At 43.3% G+C, this 24489-nt stretch overlaps 1 protein-coding gene across 12 annotated transcripts in view; it reads left to right on the plus strand.

The window, feature by feature from the left end:
- Window positions 1-24489, plus strand: part of LOC102922011 (uncharacterized) — a 134190-nt gene that overhangs the window by 108802 nt on the left and 899 nt on the right. For 9 of the 12 annotated variants that reach the window (XM_076545857.1, XM_042285666.2, XM_076545858.1 and 6 more), the window contains 7 exons: window positions 203-413; window positions 1915-2089; window positions 5280-5350; window positions 5749-5842; window positions 13358-13461; window positions 16540-16669; window positions 22706-22897. In XM_076545857.1, the coding sequence (XP_076401972.1) occupies window positions 203-413; window positions 1915-2089; window positions 5280-5350; window positions 5749-5842; window positions 13358-13461; window positions 16540-16669; window positions 22706-22897 (977 nt within the window). Of the gene's footprint in view, window positions 1-202; window positions 414-1914; window positions 2090-5279; window positions 5351-5678; window positions 5843-8912; window positions 9196-13357; window positions 13462-16539; window positions 16670-22705; window positions 22898-24489 lie in introns of those variants that run through there. The other 3 variants (XM_076545861.1, XM_076545860.1, XM_076545863.1) reach the window with 3 other exon arrangements.

Below are 24489 nucleotides of genomic sequence, written 5' to 3' on the forward strand. Positions count from 1 at the left end.
GATGTAGTCAAGTTGACAACCAAAAAGAGCCATCATGCAAGGTCTCATTTGTTTTATCTGCAGAATTTAACACTACATTCCTCATCATAGGCACATAGTGCTTTATTGTTCAGCGTATAAGTTATTGACTGTGAAAACATAGTCCCTGTGTACAAAATATGCTCGTGCATAACTTATTCCCATGCTATCCTCTCTCATACAGATTCTAGTAGCCCGTTGGAACTCTGGGACATGATTCATTCATATGAAAGACTGTTGGAGCTTAAAAATAGTCACGAAGAACTATTCACAGGGAAACTTGAAAACATGGAAAATGAGGCCAGTGGAGCACAGAGAGAACAAACAGAAATGAAGAAAATAAAATCCTGGCTACAGCATAAAGGAGTGGAAGGGGAAGAACTCTGCGCCTTGAGGCATGATATCTTAGTTTTTTTTTAATTTTTTTATTTTCATTTTATATTTATGTGTGTCTGTATACCACATGCATACAGTGCCCTCAGAGGCCAGAAGAGGGCACCAGATTGCCTGGAACTAGAGTGACAGGTGATTGTGAGCCACCATATATATGGGTGCTAGTAATCCAACCCAGGTCCTGTGCAAGAGCAGCCAGGGCTTTTCACCATTGAGCCCTTTCTCCAGCCCCGTGACATCTTAGTTTGGAAGAAACACTTGAACCATCATATTGTATTATAGATCTGCAGTGGGGTTTTCATAATTTCTGGTCTAGTGCCCTAGAGGGAAGAACATTTTCAGTCCTGTGGAGTATGGAATTATTGGAGAAAGTAAGTGTAACCACCTCATTTAGGTATGAGCATTTTAAATAAGTAAATTCATAATCTTCAAAACTAGAATTCAAATGGTTATGCTGAGTTCTATTATTCAATTAGGAATAAGAATTTATGATCATTCTCAAATTTTTCTGTTACAGTTGATGCTGCAAGAAATACCATTTGGACTTTGTTTTCTGAATTTTTTTTTCCGGAGACAGGGTTTCTCTGTGTAGCTTTGTGCCTTTCCTGGAACTCACTCTGTAGCCCAGGCTGGCCTTGAACTCACAGAGATCCACCTGCCTCTGCCTCCCAGTGCTAGGATTAAAGGTGTGTGCCACCACCACCCAGCTTTTTTTCTGAATTTCTAAATATTTTGGAAAAAACCATCTGTATACAATTACTTGTTCAAAATATAGGAATATTTTTAAAGGCTTTAGATTAATACATCTTAATTATTCTAGAGAAAGCTTAACATTCATTGATTGCTCCATCCAAAGAGTATGAAAGGGTCATTATCTCTCAACTCAAATATTTTTAAACTTATACAATTGTAATCTTGAATTAATTACTCATTTACATTGCTAGGGATCCAACAAAGGTAATCATGACTGACATGCCCAGTAGAGGCTGATAAGCTAGACCTCCATCTGTACTTTGGTTAACACAAATGAAATAAAAAGAAAATGGAGATGACTGATTAACCTATTCAATATGTCTCTTTCATGCATTGATAAAATTAAGGCATATTTCTATGTTAAAGAACTACTCATTTCTGTTGAATGATCAGATCATGTGTTGTTCACAAAAGATCATCAAGCTTCTTATGTAATAAACAATATTAAGATATGCTTGAAGTGTTAAGAGCAAACAGAGAGCTAACAGATACTAGATTCCTTCTTCAGGTCTTGGGTTATAGCTATGGACAGATCCTGCTGTATGAACATCTGGAAGTTCTCCTTTGCAATGCCAATCATTTTGAGGCACATCTGCACATTTTATGGTGATGAAATTTTATTTCAAGTCAATTTACTCAGTTGTTTGGAAGGGTAATAAATCAAGAAGTCAATCTGTTAGTGCAATGAAATCACATCCCACAATGAACATTTTCCCTAAAAATGAGTTGTAATATGTCTTAATACTTCAGATTACCCTTAAAACAAGATGAGAAGCAAGAAAATGCTGAGTCTGTGTTTCAACAACAAAAGGTGCAGTTAAGCAGGAAAGAGGAGCAATATGGTGAAAATGTGGAATGGACTCAACACCCTGAAATCAGGACAGTGATTACAGATGTAAAGGCCATAGAAAATGATCTCAGACAGGTAAATTAGTTGTGAGTAAAATTTTGTATTTCTGAAGGTTTGTTATTAGTTGGATCACTTCAATTTTGTATGTTTTCAGATAAATACATGTGACTAACAGAAATTGATCAGAAAAATGTGTTTCTTGCCAATTCATCACTGTGAAAACATGAAAGCATGCAATTACACAAACTTGAGACATGCACTCATCATCTGACAGTGTCATCTATGGAGCACTATGGACACTGTGTATCTAGTCTATTGTTGACCTAATGTTATGCCATCCATTCTTGAATTACTTAGAACAAAAATGGTACCTCATTTTAAAGTTAAATTAAGACATTTATAGCTAAGTTTGCAAATTATAAATCTTGGCATCTAATGGTACTCACCATATGTTTCCCGAGTGAAGGACTAAAGGGTCTCTGATGTTTTAGCCAACGGCCACCACCTGGGTAATCATTTAGAGTTTTATGTTAGAACATGGGTGTGAGTAAATTTGTTGCAACTCTGTGGATTTGGTCCAGGGTTTTGGCACCAAAATGTGAGTTTTACAACTCTGGGAAAGGTATCCTGACTACTTGGGGAGTCAGGCAGAAGCTTGAGCAGCTTAGGACAGCTCTGATGGCTGGAGCTGCAAAAGAGACAGCTCAGCCCTGAAAGGGAAATTTTTCTGACTGCTCAGGAGAGTCAGGCCTGGAACTGCTTCAACAGGAAAGGGTATCCTGACTGGGAAAGTCAGGCCTGGAACTACTTCAGCAGGGAAGGGTATCCTGACTATTTGGGAGAGTCAGGCTATACCTAGTGTGATGGGGGATGATTTCCCCCGCAGGATATAGCAATCCTGCTCCTCTCCTGGAGAGCTGCTACAGCTGAGCTTTGCTCAGCCCCCACTTAAGGGGGCTTCCTAGCAGAGCTCTGCTTCTCCAGCCTAAGACGTTGCTTCTTTTCCTTCACTCTGCGAAAGGGGAAACCCCTGCAGAAATGAGAAAAGTTACTTTTTCAGCTCTCCCTTGCTCTATCCACTGAGGGACATCTCAGCAAAGTTTTTCTGTTCAGCTCCTCCTTGCTCTGTCCACTCTGGGACTTCTCAGCAAGGACCTTCTCTATGCCAGTGAATGAAGATCTTCACACCCAAAACTCTTTTGAGAAAGACTTATTTGGGAAGAAGGTGTCCAGGAGAGTAGCTGCCTCTACCAGGGTGGAGAGAACAGCCCACAACTGACCAGGCAAGGCAGTTTATATAGGATGTCTTGGGGGCAGAGTCAACCAGTAAATGGTTAGTTTTTTGTTGTTGTTGTTTTGTTTTATTTTTTTCTGCCCAGGGATAGGCCAGTTTTGTGGTCTAGGGACAGAGATGGCCCTGATTTCAGAGCCAAACTGTGTTTTTTTCACTGGCCTTTCTTGGCTTTTTGACACTGCACATTTCTTTCACTGACTCTGATTCTAGGGACCAAGAGGGTTACTTTGGTACTAGTTTCAGAGTCAGGGCATGTTTCCCTTGTTCTGGGTTTGGGGATAAAGTGTTCATTTCTTTGGCTCAGGTCCTAAACCCAGGCTGTGTTTCTTTCCCTAGTCCTGGGTCCCAGGGCCAAGGTACTAGGGCTACACCCATGGCTACCATCAGCTATAGAAGGCCCAACACCAGTATCAGCTCTACTACACTCCAGCACAATAGTGGTAGCAGGAATTTTCCTTATAGTATGATTCCACCCAATTACATCAAACAACAGCCTTATTTTAACTATAATATTATGCCTAGGCTCAATCACAACTCTATTTACAGCTATTTGCACACTAACGCAAAACGATATTAAAAAAATCGTAGCATTTTCCACATCAAGTCAACTACTATCCTGTTCTCTGATTGGTTGGTTTTACAAGTCAGTTGGCCAGGGGCAGAGATTGCTCTGATTTGAACCAAATTGTGTTTCTTTCACTGGCCTTATCTGAGCCATCTTTCCCTAGTTCTAGGCTCCAGGGTCAGGGTGGATTTCTTTAGCCAGCCCCCTTTCCCTACAATGGGGTATCCATATTTGGATCTGTAATGTATCTTGGTATATCTTTTATAAAGTAACAGTTTTATTCACACCTGTCTTTCTAGCTGCTTTTGTTCTTTGAAGATTTTGGTTATTCATGCAATTAAAGTGATTTGTGTGGGGTAACCATCCTTGAGAAGGTCATGCCCCTTTGATGTTTTGGGTTTGTTGTTGTTTGTTGTTTGGGTGTTTGGAGGGGATTAGTTTGTTTTGTTTTGTTTCTTCAAGACAGGGTTTCTCTGTGTAGCCCTGGCTGTCCTTGAACCCACAGAGATCTGCCTACCTCTGCCTCCCAAGTGCTGGGATTGAAGGTGTCCTCCACCACTGCCTCGCTTTCTGTGCTTTGCTTTAAGGTTCTTTTGTGCTGTTTTCGAAGTGTGGGTGCTTACACCCACTGGACCCTTAATGAAATATTCTCCAGTGATTCAAGGACCAAAAAGAGCTCCAACTTCAAGTTTCTCAAGAACAAAATGCCATCATCTTATAAGATAGGATTGGGGAAAATCATCTTTGCAATAAGATTTGATAGTAAATGCACAAAGCAGAGAGGAGGTCTAAGATGCTTGAGGCATTTTCCAATGTGTCCTTGTATCATGGAAAAGGCAGAGAATTTGAGCCTTACATTTATGCATGTAATGTATGTGTCCGGGGAGAGGTTGTGGCACTGTTGGATTGAGTAATCTTTGTTCTCTATGCATAGCCAAATCTGGTCTTGAGTTCCTGATCATCCTATTTCTATTTCCCAAGTTACAGTAATGTTCTTAATTTAGCTCTGTTTGTCTGAGTCATGACATCATAATAGGCCAATCCAAAAAAAAGGCTTTCCATGTTTTCCATAGAAATAGGTCATTCTTATGATCTCAAACCCAGCTACAGACAGTAGATTTTCTAGTTTGGGACAGTGATTTGACCTTCATATGCTATTATGGAGATTTCTGTGCAATTTTAATACTTCAGCCACCATGTAAGGAGGAATAATAAAGCCAACAGAGACCCATTTTCCAAGAACATTACCTCCCTTTAAGAAGACTTTGACTATTTAGCAAATATTCTTCTGTCACATCCTCAGCCCTAGATCTATATATCTTACTTTGTGAATCTCAAAATAACTTGTACAGAAATGCCAATAGATGCACCAGTATTAACAACTTCCTTTTCATTGCTCGCTTTAGTTACAAGGACCACAGGATCAACTCTCAGAGACAGTGCAGAGTTCTGAGAAGACACACGCCATCTTACAAAGGTACAAAGTAGAGCAGCACACAGTATCATGAGTTTGGTAAGAAGAACAGTACAGCAGAGAAAACCTACCGGTATGATAATGAACACCCTCCTGGAAAGCCAGGGAACTTTCAGAAGTATGCTAATGGTTTAAGTCTCGGATGTAGTTCAGTTGGACAGGGCATGATCTCTGTGTGTACCAAGTGAAGAGTTTGGTCCCAGACCCTGCAAAAAATAAATGTGAATATTTTACACTATTATGTACATTATCCACAAAACACAGCAGGAAGAAAATGAAAATTTCCAAATCACATGCTTTTCAAACGTTAATAATGAAATGTTTCTTTCAGATGGTAGTCCAGAAATTGTGGTAATGTTTTTTAAAACTCTATATGTGAATCATTATCAAATGCATTTTAGGCTTGAAGTTCGACTTTCCAAGTTAAAAATTACACTGAAAGAGCAATCAGCAAAAATTGAACAGATTCAGACTCAACTGCTACACGAAGGTTTGGTGAGTCTTGTTTCTTTCTGCCATACTAGAGATGTTCCCTCCTCCTGGGGGATCACACACTGTTGATGTGGGTCCTGGGTGCCGCAGTGGAGAGAGAAGCTCTCCAAGACGCTACGCCTTCATTTTCCGACGGAGCAGAGGGGTACAGCCTTCTTGGGAAAGACCGACACCCAGCTAACTCACTCCAGTTCCTTTATTCAAACATGTACAGGGTTCACTGGGGCTGGGAAAGGTTCCACCTACCAGAGTCATCTGGCTCTTGCTGCCTCGCGGCGAGCAGACACCCCACACAAATCTCTGTCCCTTTCGACTGTGGCAAGCCATAAGCGAAAGTAAGAAGTCCAGGTCTGCCAGGAGTGTCTTAGGACCAAGCTCTCGCGTAGCACCAAATACAGACGCTCTGAGGTTCAGTCTCAAAGCAGTTTCTCAGCCTCTACTGATTAACCCAACATAGCAAAGGCTTCGCTGAAACATTTCACTCGGAGCCAGACACAAAGACTTTACTTTATTTACTTATCACTACAATTGTATGGGAATATTTTAGGATATATGAAAAATGCCATTGATAAAAAATATTTCCTGGGGCAGGGCGGTGGTGGCACACACCTTTAATCCCAGCACTCAGGAGGCAGAGGCAGGCGGATCTCTGTGAGTTCGAGGCCAGCCTGGGCTACAGAGTGAGTTCCAGGAAAGGCACAAAGCTACACAGAGAAACCCTGTCTTGAAACACACATATATCCTGTGTCTGGGCATGGTGGCAAAATGCCTTTAATCCCAGCACTCAGGCCAAGACAGATGAATCTCTGTGAGTTCCAGACCAGCCAGGGCTACATAGTTGTGACTGTGGTGTGTGTGTGTGTGTGTGTGTGTGTGTGTGTGTGTGTGTGTGTGTACATCCTCTTGATTTTATAGAAGTTCATTGAAATGATAAAAATTAGGGACTTTGGTAGCAAGACTTAACTAAACAAGGAGCTGGAGAGATGGCTCAGCGGTTGAGAGCATGCGCTGTTCTTGTAGAGGACCAGAATCTGGTTCCTAGCACCCACATCAGATAGCTCACAACCACCTTGAAGTCCAGCTCCAGAGAATCTAATACCCTCTTCTGACTTCTGTGGGTACCTGTACACATGTGGCATATGTACACATACACATAAGTGAAAAGAAATTCTTTTTTTAAATTAAGAATACACCAGGCATGGTGGTAAACACCTTTAATCCAAGTATTCAGGAGGCACATGGACCTCTGAGTTTGAGGCCAGCCTGGTCTACATAGCAAGTTCCAGGACAGCCAAGGCTACACAGGGAAACCCTGTCTTGAAAAAAAGATTTTACTAAACAGGATTTTTATAAAATGAATGTTTTATAATTTTATATATGATAATTAATGTAAAGTTTTAAATATTGTGATACATAACATAATGCTTTAGAATACATCATTTTGTTTCTCCATTAGTTGATTAATGGACTTGTGGATGATTTGCACCTCGTGGTTACTGTGGAAGGGTTGCTGTGGATGTAGTGTGCAGCTGTCGTGATCACTGGGAAGGTCTTACCATTCTAAGACTATTCCATAGATACCTGGTCCAGAGTTCCAAGTCTGTTACCAGAAGCCTTCAGTGAAGTTTTGAGAATGGATGAATTATAACTTCCAATTCTGATTAAGAACAGATCCTTGCTAGAAAGAGGGCTTAGCACTTAGGAGCTCTTGTTGCTCTTGCAGAGGACCCAGGTTCAGTTCCCAGCACCCACAAGGTGCCACACAACCATCCATAGCTCCAGTTCCAAGGGATCTCTGATGTCCTCCTCTGACCTCCACAGACACCAGGCATGCACATGGTACACAGGCATACATGCAGTCAAAACACTCACACACGTCAAATAGGTGTTGAAAAAATGTTTTTGAAGAATGGCTATTTTGTCATTATACAAACATTTCCACCAAGGAACGTTTTCCTGTGTATTTTTCAAAAAAAGGCAACGCCATTGACTACATGAAAGAAACATTTTATTTAGTGGGACCTTAAAGAATGAAGATTCAGAAACTGTTTTGCTATACATCATGTCCACCAGCTTTCTAAGAACACAGTCCTCTACTTGGCCTCAGCGCGGTTGCCCTGGGGAGCTGCTGTCCAATGCCCCCCTCCCCCCTCCCGCAGTGAAAGGCCAGTGTCCGCAGGAAAGCTCAATGGCAGAAGCTGTGTGGCTGTCACAGGAGTGGGTCACAGGCATGGGAGTACAGCGGGCAGGGGGTAAAATGGTCCGCAAAGAGACAAGAATGAAGCCGGGCGGTGGTGGCGCACGCCTTTAATCCCAGCACTCGGGAGGCAGAGGCAGTCGGATCTCTGTGAGTTCGAGGCCAGCCTGGGCTACCAAGTGAGTTCCAGGAAAGGCGCAAAGCTACACAGAGAAACCCTGTCTCGAAAAACCAAAAAAAAAAAAAAAAAAAAAAAAAAAAGAGACAAGAATGAAACTCGGCTCAGCCCAATTGTACCGTAACCAGCGCTGGACCAGGACTTCTAAAGTCTGGCCCAGATCAGTTTACGTTAGCCATATTTAAGCACAGCACACGTTTGGAAAAAAGTATTCAGATAACAATTAACTCAGTCCCAAGTGCACAATTTAAGACATGTTTACATTGAGATTCCTTACAAAGTACATCTGGTTCCTCTTACAAGTATGGATACTGTTGACTCAGATAGTGCCCAAGATTTAGGGTCCAGGGAGCTTGACTGAGGTAAACATAACGCCTGTGGTGTCAGGCTTGGCCTGGCCCTAAGATGACACAGAAGTCACTTAGGCTGCTGTAAAGCACAAGTGACCTCACTCCTAAGAGTGGGTTTATGGCCTAAAAGCAGTGCTCAGGATTTAGTGAGATAAGTAAAACCATGAATTCTGGGAGATCCGGGCAGAGCCTGTCCCATCACACAGCAGAGGATCACCAGGTTTTAAAACGACCTCGAGGAAGGGCAGCTGCACACCTCAGTCCATCGAAGAGGTGAACAGTGTGTTCAACTCTCCGGCTTCTCCAGCGCTCGTCTGTGTGCTCAAGGCCTTTGTGCTCTCTACACAGAACCCAGAAGGGACAAGGAAGGAAGATGAACCAAAGAAGCTTCGTGGTGGAGCCCACTTCCAAATCCAGAGACGCTCCTGTCCTGCTCAGAGAAAACAGAATGCCTCCTCTGCTCTCAGAGGAAACAACAGCTTAGGATTCCACTTTAATGATGGATAGTGAAAGCTCGGCTCCTCCCCAGACAGAACAGAAGTCTCCTGATTCTCACACTGCATTCCAGACATCACAGTCAGATGTCTACATCGTGAACACCCACCCACCTGGAGCCAGGACATGGCTGCCCCCGGAACCTGTTAACTCTCAAAAGCAGGCGCTGTGCGGCTCCATTGCTGGTGACAGACTGCACAGAAACAGAGCTCTAAGTCTCCTCCACACCATGAAGGAGCACGGAAAAGGAATTCTAGATTCCTTAGAAATCGGCCCCGTGTTACTTTGATCCTTCACACATGACAGAAAGAAGAATGTGTTGAAGCGCCCTCCGCGTGTGAGAATGCCAAGGACATCCTTTTACTAAGTATCATACAGAAGTGTACTGACTTGAAATAGTAAAGCTTGAGAGCTGTATGGCAGGATTCCAAACCTATTTAGCTTATTCAGAAAGAAGGAGGCAGGGGCTAGACAGACGGCTTGGAGGTTAAAACACTTGGTGCTCTTGCAGAGGACCCAGTTTCCACTCCCGGCACCCACATGAGGGCTCAAAGCTGCCTGTAAATCCAGCTCCAGGGGATCTGATGCCATCTCTGACCTCCAGGGACACCAGGCATGCACATGGTGCACATATATGCATTCAGGCAAGGCATTTGTGCACATAAAATAAAATAAATCTTAAAAGAAGAATGAGGCATATTTTACAGGTTCCCCCCAGAATGAATAAGGAATAAGGCATAGAAATAGCAGCCACTCGAGGCCCACTCTGACTCAAAAAATAAATGAGCTTTTTATCCCCCAGCTCCATCAGTAACTTCTCCAGAATATTCTCAATATGCCAGAGATCATCAGAGCTGAGGTATCTTACATATACAATTTTACAGTTTTGTGCAAAATGTCTGAGGTGGGTAGAAAATGGAGCTCTGGCTCACCCAAGCCTCCACAATATAGTTGAGTCTCCATCTGAAAGGGACTTTCAGAACAATATTTTAGAACAATATTAACCAAGGTTGTCAGTGTAGCAAAGGAAAAGAGAGGGAAACAACCAGTGATATGCGCGTGGAAAAGTCATGGGACTTTCAAAGGAGCACCAATCAAAATCCACAGGAAATTCGCTCCATTACCATCCATTCAGCGATGGATGATGGGTGGTAATCCATAAGAACTGAACTAGAAGGAAGATATAAATGAAAGAGTGACCTCAATAATAGGCCAAGACTGGAACTGTGGACTCTGTGACCTAAGGAGGCCTCGGGGACCTCTGGAAGAAGCCGGTGACTTACCAGAGGAAAGAAACAGCAGGGCTTCCGCCTTCATGAAGGAAGTGGGGCTCAAGCTGCCTATGGAGAAGTACGTGCATCTTTAGAATTTGCTCACAAGACAGAAAACATGGTGAGGACTCCAAATGTCCCTGTCACTCTGTATTTTGTTAATGAATTTTAAGATTAAATCTTAGATTTTAAGAGGTTGGAGAGGCTGGAGAGATGGCTCAGAGGTTAAGAACACTGGCTCTTCTTCCAGAGGACCTGAGTTCAATTCCCAGCAACCACATGGTGGCTCACAGCCATCTACAATGAGATCTGGTGCCCTCTTCTGGCCTGTAGGCTGAACACTCACTGTATACATAATAAGTAAACCTTAAAAAAAAAAAAAAAAGAGGTTGGAGAGATGTCTCAGCATGCATTGCTCTGGCAGAGGACCCAGGTTCCATTCCCAGCACCCACATGGTGACTCACGGTCATCTATAACTCCAGTTCCAGGGGGACTGATGGCCTTGTCTGGCTTCCATATGCACCAGGTACACGTGTACATACATGCAGGCTCTCACACATGCACATAAAACAGAATAAATCCTTTTTAAAATCAGATTTTAAGTTAATAGAAAGTACTAGGTGGCAAAAAGAGATTTTTAGATGAGCTGTGTGTGTTAAGGAATATTGGAGCCCACTGAGAGGGCTTAATCAGGATGGCAGGGAATCCAGAAGAATCGGGCATGGGTTATGCTTTGTGGCGTTAGTGGGGAGACACTCCTAAAAGAAAAATAGTAAGTGGAGAAGAAAATTTCAAACTCCCAGGAGAATTCTCCCAAGAGAATGAATATTTTTTTCTCATTCTAAAATCAGGTGAGAATGATTCAACAAATTAAAGGACTATAAATTAATGATGAGGGGGCCTGAGAGATGGCTCATCAGTTAACACACTGGCTGCTCTTCCATAGGATCCAAATTCAGTGCCCAGCACCGCATCTGGTGGCTCACAAACATCTGTAACTCCAGCTCCAGTATATCTGACACCCTCTTTTGACCTCAATTGGCACCTGCACACATGTGGCATGTACACATACACATACACACACACATAGAGGTGGGGCACAAACAAAAAATAATAAATTTCTTCAAAATTAAATATTAATATATAAATAAATGAGAGTTGGTTTTAAGGAGTTACTTTTTGATCCTAAGTGGAATGCTACAAAGTTGTACAAATGCCATATTACTTATATGGCCATAAGATTTAAGATTAAATCTTATGATTAAAGCCACTTATATGGCTTATATACTTATAAGCCATAAGCTTATAAGAAATGATTTTAGAATAGAAGAATGTAGTAACTGAAGGATCCTTGGACAACAGGCCATACCACAGGCCAAATCCTTTCTGTGAAATGCTCAAGATGGAACATCAGCAGGTCATATCAGACCTGCAGAATTTTGAGAATGAGAATATGGAGGCCTCACAGAATCTCAGAGAGCTGACCAAGGAGAAAGTCTTCCTTTGTGATCTGCAGAGCCAGCTCCTGATGGATCAGAGTTAGCTGAAGAAGAAGTTGGACATTCTGGGGCAAGAGAAGAAAAAACTACTGGAGGATTGGGTGGGTCCTGCTGAAGCACCACTTGGGTGACTTGAAAGTGCTCAGTAAGGACCAAGAAGAGACCAGTGGCCTCCAGAACCAGCAACAGCAGGAGCAGCAACGAATGGAGGAGAGACTTCAGAGCTTGCTGAAGCAGAGGGAGCTGGTCACACAGCAAAAACACTTGGCAATAAAGCTGCAGCATCATTTGACTGTCTCCCAGATGAGGTCAGAAAAACTCCAACATGAGCTGGAACAGTCCACAGCTCAGGATGAGAGCCTCCTGCGGACAGAGCTGCTGCAGCAGGAGCACTAAGTGTCATAAGCAACACCCTTTATGAGAACTGAGAGGGCTGAAGGAATCCATAGTCAACCAGAACACCTGACATTTTCCACTCTATGATCAAGGCCTCCTCAAAACAAGACATGTACAACTAGTTGTAAAATCACCAGTGAGGCAAATATCATCTGCCCTGCGGGTGGTCCATCCATAATCTGATCCATGTGTCTGTTGACTCACTAGTTATGAAATAAAGAAACCATCAAGAAGATGCTTGAAATTCAAAAAAATAAACACCAAGAATTATGCATAAAAAGCTGATCTCTACCAGCAAGTGGTCCCAGTGAGGGCCACAACAACATGGAGAGAGAATATGTTTCTGCTCCTAGTTGCTCTGAAACTTTAGTGCTACAGACTTTTGTTAGCTGACTGAGTCCTTGGCCCTTCATATGTGGAGGGAGATATGTCAACGGAGACTGTGTTGTTGTCATGCTGCTATCCAGACAGACCACATGGAGGAAGCATCGTATTCTCCAGTCCAGTCCAGTGCTGGAGCTACTCAATTTCATGTACATGTGATGTTGAAGTGAATTGTTCTGAGAAATTACTTAGGATTACATGGATGCCACCACGAACTTTTATGTCTTTGAGTAGCAGATGTTCCCCCATGTTCTTTTTTGGTCTTGAATCTGCACACAGACACATTTTGGGTGACAGAATTATATAGTGGCCATCATGGCATAAGATCAACTGTGGCAAGGGCTTAACCTAAAAGCCCCAAAGTGGCATGACTACACTTGTCTTGAAGAGGGTATTTCAATTCAGGGTTGTCTTTCAACTTATGTCCAAAGCCAGCCACAGGGTGTAGGACATCGCTCTAACTCTGCATGATGAGAATGCTTCTTTCCTAGTGTAAATAGTTTTGGTTTGTTTTGGGGTTTGAATAAATTTAGGTTTTGTTTTGCTGTTTTGTTATTTTTCTGGTTCTTTTATTCTTCCTTTGATTTTATATTTTGCTAAGGCTATACACTAGATATACTAAGTACCCTTTTAAGGCCCTATTCAGTCAAATTTCTGTATTTCACAAATAAAAAAGTAATTTCCAACTCTTAAAAAAAGAGAAGAATGACTCTTGATATTTTTAAATATTTTTATAATTTTTTAAAGCTTGGAGATGAAACAAAGAAACTCATTAAGCAAACACAGTCTCTAGAATGTACTTTGGCAAAACAGATGGATAAAAATGAGGAACTGATGACAGAACTCACTGGGTAAGATTTTAATATTTTAAATCTTTTTAATGATTAGTTGCATTGCAATTTTTATAATTTCATATGTTTTGAGGATTTCATATATGAGTGCCATATTTACTTTATTTCCCCTCCGACTCCTCTCATGTCCCCCAACTCCCTCTCAAATTCAGAGCCTCGTTTTCTTTCATTTCTATTGTTACATTTATGTGTGTAAATGTATACATACAGTCTACTGGGTCCACTTCATAATGCTCCTAAGCAATTTTAGGGATGACCGCTTGGTGCTGAATAACTTCATTGTCATTTATTTCATGTGCATGAGTGTTGTGCCTGCATGTATGTCTGTGCACCACATGCATGCCTGGTGCCCTCCAGAAGAGGGTGTTGGATCCACTGGAACTGGAGTTTCAGGTAGTTGTGAGCTGTTATGTGGATGCTGGGAAGCAAACTCAGGTCCTCTGTGAGAGCAGGGAGACTCTAAGCCCAGAGTCATTTCTCCAGCCCCTCGGTTACTTCTGTGTGGTGTTTTTTGGACGCTAATCTACAAGTCACTTGTAGTTTCTTTGTCTGTCAAGGCTGTTCCCCGGGAGCAACAACTATGAAAGACAGAGGTGTGGGGGATCGTTCCTAGGGATCTGTGATAACTCTGCTGTGAAGGCCAGTTTGGAGAGCTTTGACCCTGGAGTGACCCTTCTAATGGGACCTTAGTAAGAATAGCAATGGTTTTATCATCTGGAAGAAACACAGTGCCGTCAAATACACACACCGAGAGAAAGGACGGGGAGATACAGCAGGTAAACGGAAGCTGAAAACAATTAGGAATACCTAAGTGCACATCTGATTGAGTAGTATTTAAGACAAAACTTAAAGATACGGTGAAGGCCCCTGTGAATTAACAAATGGGATATTCTTCCAAGAATGCATTGCACTTGTAAATAGACATGTAATGTCCAGACTCGGGATTTTAAATAAACCTAAAACCTGCAGTGCTAAATCAAAGGATAGATCAAAATGGGCTTACCAGACTCCTACAGAGGGTTCCAACTAACAACTACGGAATACACTTTCTAGAAGCCCACATCACATTCCTAAAGATAAATAACATTTTAGGCCAAAAAAGAAAATCTTAATAAATACCAAAAAAAAAAAAAAAAAAAAAAAGGATTTGTTGATTCTTTTGGGATCATAATGGAATGAAACTTAAAATAGGAAGAAAAATGCAGGTCTTTGACAAATCTGTGGGTACCGCACAGAGCACTACTGAGCGGTTATTGGTAAGTATGGTAAGTGAGCACTCACTCTACCACTGTGCTTGAGCTCCCTGAGTGCTCCCTGAGTGCTCTCTGCACGCACGTCCTCGTCTTCTTCTGGACCCAATCCAGTAAACAAGGACCAAGGCCTATCTGCATCTTTCGGTGACATTCATGTGTAAGTATGTTTTCCTGCCTCACCCCAGTTACTAATCTCTGAGTTACAGCTAACCTTTAATAATTTGTCAGTATCGCCGGGCGGTGGTGGCGCACGCCTTTAATCCCAGCACTCGGGAGGCAGAGCCAGGCAGATCTTTGTGAGTTCGAGGCCAGCCTGGACTACCAAGTGAGCTCCAGGAAAGGCGTAAAGCTACGCAGAGAAACCCTGTCTCGAAAAACCAAAAAAAAAAAAAAATTTGTCAGTGTCGCATGCTAAAATGGATAATAATAATTACAAAACATCTGAATGTGGGTCTAATACTTGTTCCTTGTGTGATATAAATGTCATAAAATTTTTTTTCATATTATTTATTAAGTCTACAATTTACCCAAGAGCCATTGACTATGTAACAAAAATCCCAACACCAGACATGGGAAGCCCGATTTTGAGTTGTTGGTCAGAGTTATCCAAGAGACTCCAAAGACAGTATAGGCCATTGATGTTGCCCCTGGATATTTGCCAGAGGTTGAAAGTGAGTTCCTATTGTGGAAACCTACAACCACTACTTTACTAAACCCATGTCACTTCTAACTACATTCTAAATATTTCTTCATATATCCACACATAAGTGTAGCTCTCACACCTCTTCAAAGAAATATCTCTTTGCAATAAACAGAGAAAACTACAAAAAAAAAATCACAATTGATCAAAATGCAAAGAGCAAGTGATTGTGTGGAGCCCAGTTCCAGCTGATGCATCTCAACACAGCTCCCACCTAAGACTCAAGGATGAGAGCAGAAGGGTGGGACGGATGCAAGAGACAAAAAACATGGTTTGCTCTGAGACTGTGTCCCCTAGAAACGTCAAGAAGCTGCAACCATGAAACCTCATCCACATGAACTGAACAAGAATGACACCAGCAGACACACTAACATGGAAGGGGGAAATCTCCTGGGGCCTCAACTCCAGACAAAGAACTGCAGGCAACTAAGAAACACTGAGAGAGGAAGAAACAGTGTCATGTCGTCTGGTGCCCCCCCCCCCCAAGCGGGAAGAGCCCTCCAGCTGGTTTTCCAGAACCAAGTGGTCAGCCCTGAAATTGTATACATACAAGTAACATTGTATGGATTGACAGGTTGCATTTATACATTTAGAACTACATATATGTAACAACAATTAAAGAAACAGAAGCCTTGGAGTTGAGAGAGAAAGAGGGGTGCATGGTAAGGGTTGGAGGGAGGAAAGGAGAAAAATTATGTAATTCTATTTTAATTTCGAAAATAAAAAAATAAAGATTGTAATTCCAGGCTGGAGAGATGGCTCAGGGGTGAGAGCACTAGCTGCTCTTGCAGAGGACCTGGGTTAATTCCCAGCACCCACATGGTGGCTCACAGCTGTCTGTAACTCCCGTCCTGAAGATTTGACGCTCTCTTTTGGCCTCTGTGAACATGAGGCATGCATGTGGTGCACATACATACATACATGTAGACAAAACATTCACACACAAAAAAATGTATTTAAAGATTATAATTTCATTAGAATACTTTCAATTCATTTTAGGTTGAGACAAATGAGACATTCATAACTTACAGTTTTGTTCCTTTGATGATATTGCATATTATCTGCTTAAATTATTAAATATTGATGCTGAAGACATTTGTATGCCGATTCTGTACATTTTCACAGATTTAAGAAGCTCTTTGAGGAGACAAAAAAGAAGTTAAATAAGCATGAAGACCAAGAGCTTAGTGGTCCTGGAGATTTAAAAAACAGCCAATTTGATATGCACATTCCAATTACTACACTAAGGCATGAGGTAATTTCAATAATCTGTAAGTTTCAATAGCTCTTGCTTTGGGTAAATATAACTATATATTTTTGTTTACTGGCCAGTAAAACAAAGAGTCAAAAAAAATTGACTTGCAATCAATGAAAATGTCTATGTTTTCTATTAAAAGTGAATTGTGCTGATTCTCTTTAAACCTTCCTCTTATTTATTTAGACTTATTTCTTTTATTTCATGTGTATGAGTGCTTTGCCTGCATGTGTATGTATACCATGCATGACTAGTGCCCTCAGAAGCCAGAAAAGGACATTGGACGCCCCAGAACTGGAGTTACAGATGGTTGTGAGCCACCGTGTGGATACTTGGTACCAAACTCAGGTCTCCTGGACAGCAGCAAGGGCTCTTGACTACTGAGCCATCCCTCAGCTCCTCTTAATGCTGGCGGATGACTTAACAGTCGGCCATTACAGTGTCAAAATCCTCAGCACCCTGCCGGTTCTGTTAGCTAGCAGCACATTCGGGCTGTGGTGGACAGGCTGTGAAAGCCAGTCAGTTGAAGTACACATTACAATTTAGTAACACTTTGTATTCACAGATCCACAAATATCATCTCAATTTCTTAGTATTTTTATCATCCAAATCTGCCCTCGGCATGCTCTTTCATGCCGAGACTTAAGGAACCCCGTACACTTAACGGCTGTCAGGTTCGTCTGTCTGAACAGTTGGTGTGGAGAGACACAGTCCGCACTCTGTCTGCCTTTGTGTCTGGCTCCTTCTGTTGGGCATACTTTCATTGTTCACCCTGTTCGAACACCTTGTAAGGTCTTCATTTCCTCTCATTGCCGATTGGTGTCCTGTTACGTGGGTAAGCCGAACGTTTTGTTTATACGCTCACCCCGATCGATGGACCTCTGGGTGGTCTACTTTGAACTTGGATTGCTGACAGTGCTCTGTCAGTGCAGGCCCGAGTCCTGCATGAAATGGCTTCATTTCTCTTGGCTGGCTGAGTCACGTGATAGCTGTATACTTGCCCTTCTGAGGAGCCACCAGGGTGTGCCTTCTCCTGTGGCTGCAGTCTTCGGGCCACAAGTCCTGAAGAGGCACCACGGCTTCTCCACTTCATTGCCAACACTCACTCCATCTTTTTATTTTTGTTTGTTTTGAGACAGGGACTCACTATGTAGCCCTGGCTGACCTCAAACTTGCAGAAACCCACCTGCCCTGCCCCCGCCTGCCCCTGCCCCTGCCCCTGCCCCTGCCCCTGCCCCTGCCCCTGCCCCTGCCCGGCTGGGATTAAAGGTGTGGCCCACCCACCACACTGGCTTCTTTCATCTTTTTAACTAAACCAAGTTTCCGTGAAGTGGTGGGTAGGTCCCAGGAGTTTCCATCTGTAATCCCCTGATGTGTGGCGCACAGGGGTCTATGTGGGCCTAGTGGCCATTAGCTACCTCTTTAGAGAAGGTCTATCTAGATTGTTTCTCCAGTTTTCAATTGGATTCACTTCTCACCGGTATTTGTAGTCCTTTGTAGATCTTGGACATGAGTTCTTTATCAGGCACACGAATGTTCCAGTATTCTTCTAACCAGCTTGCCCTTGCACTCCATAGCAGTGTCTCTGAAGTACACTGGCACATTATGCTTTCATGTCCTAACACCAAGTTTGCCACGATGACGTATGCCCATGTCCTTTTCTTAGAATTTGTGCGTCTCATCTCAAACTTTAATGCTGGATTTTGAGTGAATTTTATTGGTGGTGTTTAGTAGTCACCCACACTTGTTTTTTCACGCGTGGATACCAAGTTGCCCCAGGATCATTTCTTGTTGAAAGAAAAAAATGCTCTGAAGAGTGGTTTTGCAGCATTTTGTTGAGATTCAACTGATCATAAACATGGGCGTTTGCTTTGGGTCCTGTAAGCCAGGAGCAAATCAAATCGATTTCTCGGGTGAGAACGCCTTTCCAGCAGCGGGGCGGGGCTTGCTGCCAGCTGTCTGCTGTGACAGCTGTGGTTGGAATGTTAATGTCACTCTGGTGCAGACTTTCTCCTTCTCAAAGGAACAGACTCTCTCCTCCCTGCTCTCGTCACTTTCCCTGCGGGGAAGACAGCAAAGAAAAACTAAGGGCAAGGGGCTGGAGAGATGGCTCAGAGGTTAAGAGCACTGACTGCTCTTTCCAGAGGTCCTGAGTTCAATTCCCAGCAACCACATGGTGGCTCACAACCATCTGTAATGAGATCTGGTGCCCTCTTCTGGTCGGCAGTCACATATGCTGTATACATAATAAATAAATAAATCTTTAAAAAAAAAAAAAAAAGAAAAAGAAAAACTAAGGGCAGCATTTGCCACGAGGGAATAACAATATGAATGAGAAAGTAAGATCCCCGAGACCCGGCAACAGGATGCCCACAGAGAGCAGTTGGTAGTATGCCACCTGTAAGCCCTCAGCAGGCGTCTGGGTGCCAACCAAGTGACTGTACGTGCCACAGCTGGAAGGCTCTTAGAGGGCATTGGCGCCAGCCAGGAACAGTCTCTTGCAGAGCAAGCCTGCAGGTCACAGAGAGCAGCAGCAGCGCATGCGCATCCAGAAGGCTTCAGTCAGCGCTCTGTGCAGGGCGAAGTTCGGCCATGCGAGCCAGTCCTCCTCTTCCTCTACCCAGCTCTCAAGCTTCTGTTCTTGCAGCCCCAGAACATCAGAAACTATGGGCCCTGGGCCCTGATTAGCATGCAAATAAGGTTAGCGTGCAAATAAGGGCCAATCAAGGAAGAGCTCTCAAAAAGCTGGCAGCAGCTCCAGTTGCTATGGTGTTTCCTATTACTTTTCTAACCTGGTCCCACCTGAGGAGGGTCAGCTGAGGAGGGGTTAGCTCCCCTGCTAACCCCTGCATGCAGCTGAGGAGGGGTTAGCTCCCCTGCATGCAGCTGAGGAGGGGCTAGCTCCCCTGCATGCAGCTGAGGAGGGGTTAGCTCCCCTGCATGCAGCTGAGGAGGGGTTAGCTCCCCTGCATGCAGCTGAGGGGTTGGCTCCCCTGCATGCAGCTGAGGAGGGGTTAGCTCCCCTGCAGTCCCTTTGCTCCCAGGGAATCCCATGTGGAATGGGAAGCTCTTTATCCAGCGGGGGTTAATGTGGCCGCTTATGCCTTGCTGGTTCCACATCACAGTAAGCTGGGGCCTTCAGAGATAGCTGGTTCCTTCTCCCTCCTGCTCTGAAACAGTCAGACTCTCACCTAGTACTTCCTCTTGCTCTCATTTCCTCAAATCGTGGCCACAGAATCTGTTGACCCAGTTCCCTGCTGACAGCATTTAAGTTTTATCCCTTCATTTTAGTTCACATCAGTGTTTTTGCCAACTAAGAAAAGGGACATGACGTCAGCTTGTCTCATTGGAAATTAAACCAATGGTCATCTTACTGTCGGCAGTGAGAGTCTCTTTTGATGTGGTATTGAGTGAGTTTTCTGGGAAGACAGGGTATGATGATAGACCAAAATCAAAACCAAAAAACCACCAAATCCAAAGCTGGGCATAGTGGAGCACACCTTTAATCCCATCGCTCATGAAGCAGAAGCAGGTGGTGATGGTTATGATAAACAGTGTTGGTGGTAGTGCTGGTTACTGGCAGAAAAGTCACAGGCCATGGCCACAGCCACCGCCACGGCCACCAGAGTTACAAAGAGCTTTATTAGAAAGAAGTAGGGGATAGAAGGGAGGAGAACCAGGCCTGGAGAGAAAGAAAGATGGCGGGAGCAGAACGGGAACAGAGAGAGAGAGCACAGAGAGAGGGTGGGTGTCCGCATCTGGCTTTTTAAGGTGGGTATGTAGTCGCCAGTGCCCGTTGATGATGTAAGATGCAAGACCCTGAGCTGCGCATGTACAGGATCCTAACAGGTGGTTCTCTGTGAGTTTGAGGCCAGCCTGGTCTACATAGTGAGTTCCTGGATAGACATGGCTACATAACAGAAAGACCCTATCTCAAAAACCAAAAAAGAAAAGAAAATGAGTCCACCCAAGCCTAATGGGTGTGTTGTGAACCTGGGTGACTCAAAAGGCCGGTCTCAGCATGAGTAATGACTCGGGAAAGCTGCACCCCAGGAGTTCTCCTCACAGCTTGATGGCAGCTCTGCTGGATAGTACTCACTTCCCAGCAATTACTGCTTTCACAACTCTGGGAAAGGCCTTGCCCATCAAGTAACCTGAGTGGGTTTCCTAAGACCATGGTTTTTCCCAGCATCCTGGGCCCCAGGAACCTCTTTCTCCCTCCAGCAAGGGGCGTTCCAGCTTGGAGGAAGTAGACACAACACCTGGTATCTGACTTGGTACCAAACCAAAGTTGATCCTCTTCACAGCACAAACTTCATTCTCAGACACTACGGTTCTGGTTCCTTATATTCACCCCCTGCACCTAAACCACTAGAGGTGCACAGCCCACCCCAAGATCCACAGGGCAATAGCTCAGCCCATCAGAAGAAATCCACGTCCAGAGCACAGCCCCTAAACATCCAGGGAGCACAGCACTGAAATCGTGATCATAGCAGTAACTTACTAAGTATTACTCCCCTAGAGAAGTCTGTGTGCAAGCTCTGTCAGACTTAGTCTTGATCCTAGCACTTGGGTAGTGTTGGGTTTTTCACTCGTTTGGGGGGCCAGCCACCCAGCTCCCGAATAAATCACACACAGAGGCTTATTCTTACTTATGAATGCCCGGCCTTAGCTTGGCTTACTTTCTAGCCAGCTGTTCTTACCTTAAATTATCCCATCTACCTGTAGCCTCTGGACTTTTCCCATCCTCTAACTTCTATAAATCTTACTCTTACTCTGTGGCTTGCTGTGTAGCTGGGTGGCTGACCTCTGGAGACCCCCTCCTTTTCCGGCTCCTAGATCTTAGATCTCTCCTCCCAGTTTTCTCCTTCTATATTTACTCTCTGCCTGCCAGCCCCGCCTATCCTTTCCCTTGCCTTGCTATTGGCCAGTTCTTTATTAAACCATCAGGTTTTTCAGACAGGCACAGCAACACAGCGTCACAGAGTTAAACAAATGCAGCATAAACAAAAGTAACACCCCTTAAAATAATATTCTACTACACTTGGGAAGCAAAAGCAAATGGATCTCTGTGAGTTTGAGGCCAGGCCAGTAGTTCCAGGCTAGTGAGGGATACACAGTGAGACCCTGTCTAAACAAAAAACCCATACTAGAAACTAGTTACCAAAACAAGCTCACACTCAGGAGATGGGTTCCATGGGAGAATGGAGCCATGTTTTAAAACCACAACCATAGAACATCATTATAACTCAAGAGAAGTCATCCTAATTCAGCCAGCTAAATTTGGTCACTATTGTTGTTGAATGTGCTCCTGTATTTTGTGGAATGAGTCAAAAGTTTACAAGTCAATGCTCTTGAATCAGAACATTTTTGTTTTAAAAACAAACAAACAAATAAAAATCATGTTACTAGCCAGGTGGTAGTGGTGCATGCATTTAATTCCAGCACTCAAGAGGCAGAGGCAGGCAGATTTCTGAGTTCAGGGACAGCTAGGCTACAGAGTGAGTTCCAGGACAGCCGGGGCTACACAGAGAAACCCTGTCTCAAAACACACACACACACACACACACACACACACACACACACACACAAAAAAAAAAAAAAGGAAGAAAGAAAGAAAAATTAAAAAAAGAAAAGAAAGAAGGAACGAAAAGAAAGAAGAAAGAGAGAGAAGAAAAAAGAAAAGTTGCAGGCATTGAATGTGGGAGGAAAGGTCAGAGACTTCTGCTGGTATGTGACTTATCATCATGTTATTAAGGAAAGAATAAACTAGGCATGGAAAAATGACAGCAGCTGTGGTTGAGGCATAAGTGTCTGACAAAGAGGATGTGTGTAAACAGCACGTGTTTGTCATTCCTGCTGGGTTTAACTTTGCTTATTTTCTAGATAATTCAATGGAGTACATTCTAGTAGTCTGCTGTAGAGTATGGCTTTAGCTTCTTACAGCTGAACTGGCATCAATTGTCAGTTGGCTTTACGCTAGACTAGTCTCAGTTCATATCCTTCACCGAGAAACCATATTTTTTATTCATACAGCTGTACAAGCTGAAAGAAAATTGGGAAACTACATATTACAAATATCTACACATGGTTGTAAAACTTCAGTTAATTGAACAGGAGCTAATAACAATAAAAACAGAACAAAAGAAGTGTGGACACCTACTCACGAACCAGAAGGACTTAGAAAAAGAAGTTCTTCACCTCAAAAGCTGGATGCGAGAGAACGTGGTAGGTGGTATGAGAACAATGTAACCCGAACAGAACCTGAGAAGAGCAGGCAATTTGCAGGTAGCTTTTTTCTTTTTCCTTTTTTTTTTTTTTTTTTTTAATCTGCAACATGCTTGAATTCATTTCAGCACAGCGGTAATGCTGATTCTATCCCTTGCATTTCCTCTTCTTCCTACAGCAGTTGACTTTGTAGATTTCTGAACGGGTAATGTGGATTAGATCCCTTGCATTTCCTCCTCTTCCGATAGCGGCTGACTGTAGATTTCTGAATGGCATACATCCTTCTTTCAAGTTTTCAGTATGTTTTAAAGTTTAAAGTATGTCACTGTTCTGGTTTGCTTTTCTTTTCTTTCTTTTTTTTTATGTACAAAATATTTTTTTTAATTTATTTTACAATACTATTCAGTTCTACATAATAGCCACAGATTCTCTTGTTCTCTCCCTTCCTGCCCCCCTCCTGGTTTGCTTTTCTATGGCTGTAAAAAAACAAAAACAAAAGTAAAAAAAAAAAAAAAAAAAAAAACCACTGAGTAAGAACAGCTAGGGGAGGTGTACTGGCTCCTCCCATGTCAACTTGACATACGCTAAAGTAATCTAAGAGGAGGGAACCTCAAGAAAACGCCTCCAGCTAGGCGGTGGTGCACACCTTTAATCCCAGCAGAGAGGGAAGGAGAGGCAGGAAGATTTCTATGAGTTCTAGGCCAGCTTGGTCTACAGAGTGAGTTCCAGGACAGTCGGAGCTACACAGAGAAGCCCTGTCTTGAAAAACAAACAAACCAAAACAAAGAAAATGCCTCCATAAAATCTGGCTCTCTTAGTTAGTGATTGGTGGAGAGGACCTACCCCATTATGAGCTGGTGGTCCTGAGTTCTATAAGAGCGAGCCATGGGGAGCAAGCCTGTAAGCAGCATCCCTCCATGGCCTCTGCATCAGCTCCTGCCTCCAGGTTCCTGTCCTGTGTGAGTTCCTGCCCTGACTTCCTTCCATGATGGACTTGGAATCGTAAACCAAATAGACCTTTCCTCCACAACTTGCTTTTGGTCGTGGTGTTTATCACAGCAATAGGAACCCTAAGACAGGAGGAAAGTGTTCGTAATAGGCTCACATGTCCTGCTCACAGGCCGTCACGGAGAGAAGCCAAGGATGGAGCTGAGGAAGTAGAAGTGGTGAGACACTTCTTCCTGGCTGGACCTCCAGGTGCACTCAGCCTGCTTTCTTACACAACACAGAACGCCCGCTGGGGGATGGCACCGCCCACAGTGGGCTGGGCTGGGCCCTCCCACATCAGTCACTAATCAGGGAAATGCCATATATGCTTGCCCACAGGCCAATCTGATGGAGGAAATTCCTCAAGGGAGGTTCCTTCTTCCCAGATAGGTCTAGGTTAGTATCAAGTTGACAAAATATTGATCTTCCACAACATTTTAATTAGATAATCATTTGCATTTTAAGACAATTGAGAGGAAAGGAAAAATTAAAACATGCTCTTAAATATTTCCTTCAGTTACAGATAGGTTTTTAAAATGTTTTTGAGTTGATTCTTTTGTTCTGTGACTTAGGAAACTACATTGGGGCTGGCATGAGGGTGACGC

This window comes from Peromyscus maniculatus, chromosome 10 (assembly GCF_049852395.1).
Source record: "Peromyscus maniculatus bairdii isolate BWxNUB_F1_BW_parent chromosome 10, HU_Pman_BW_mat_3.1, whole genome shotgun sequence".
Taxonomy (NCBI): Eukaryota; Metazoa; Chordata; class Mammalia; order Rodentia; family Cricetidae; genus Peromyscus; species Peromyscus maniculatus.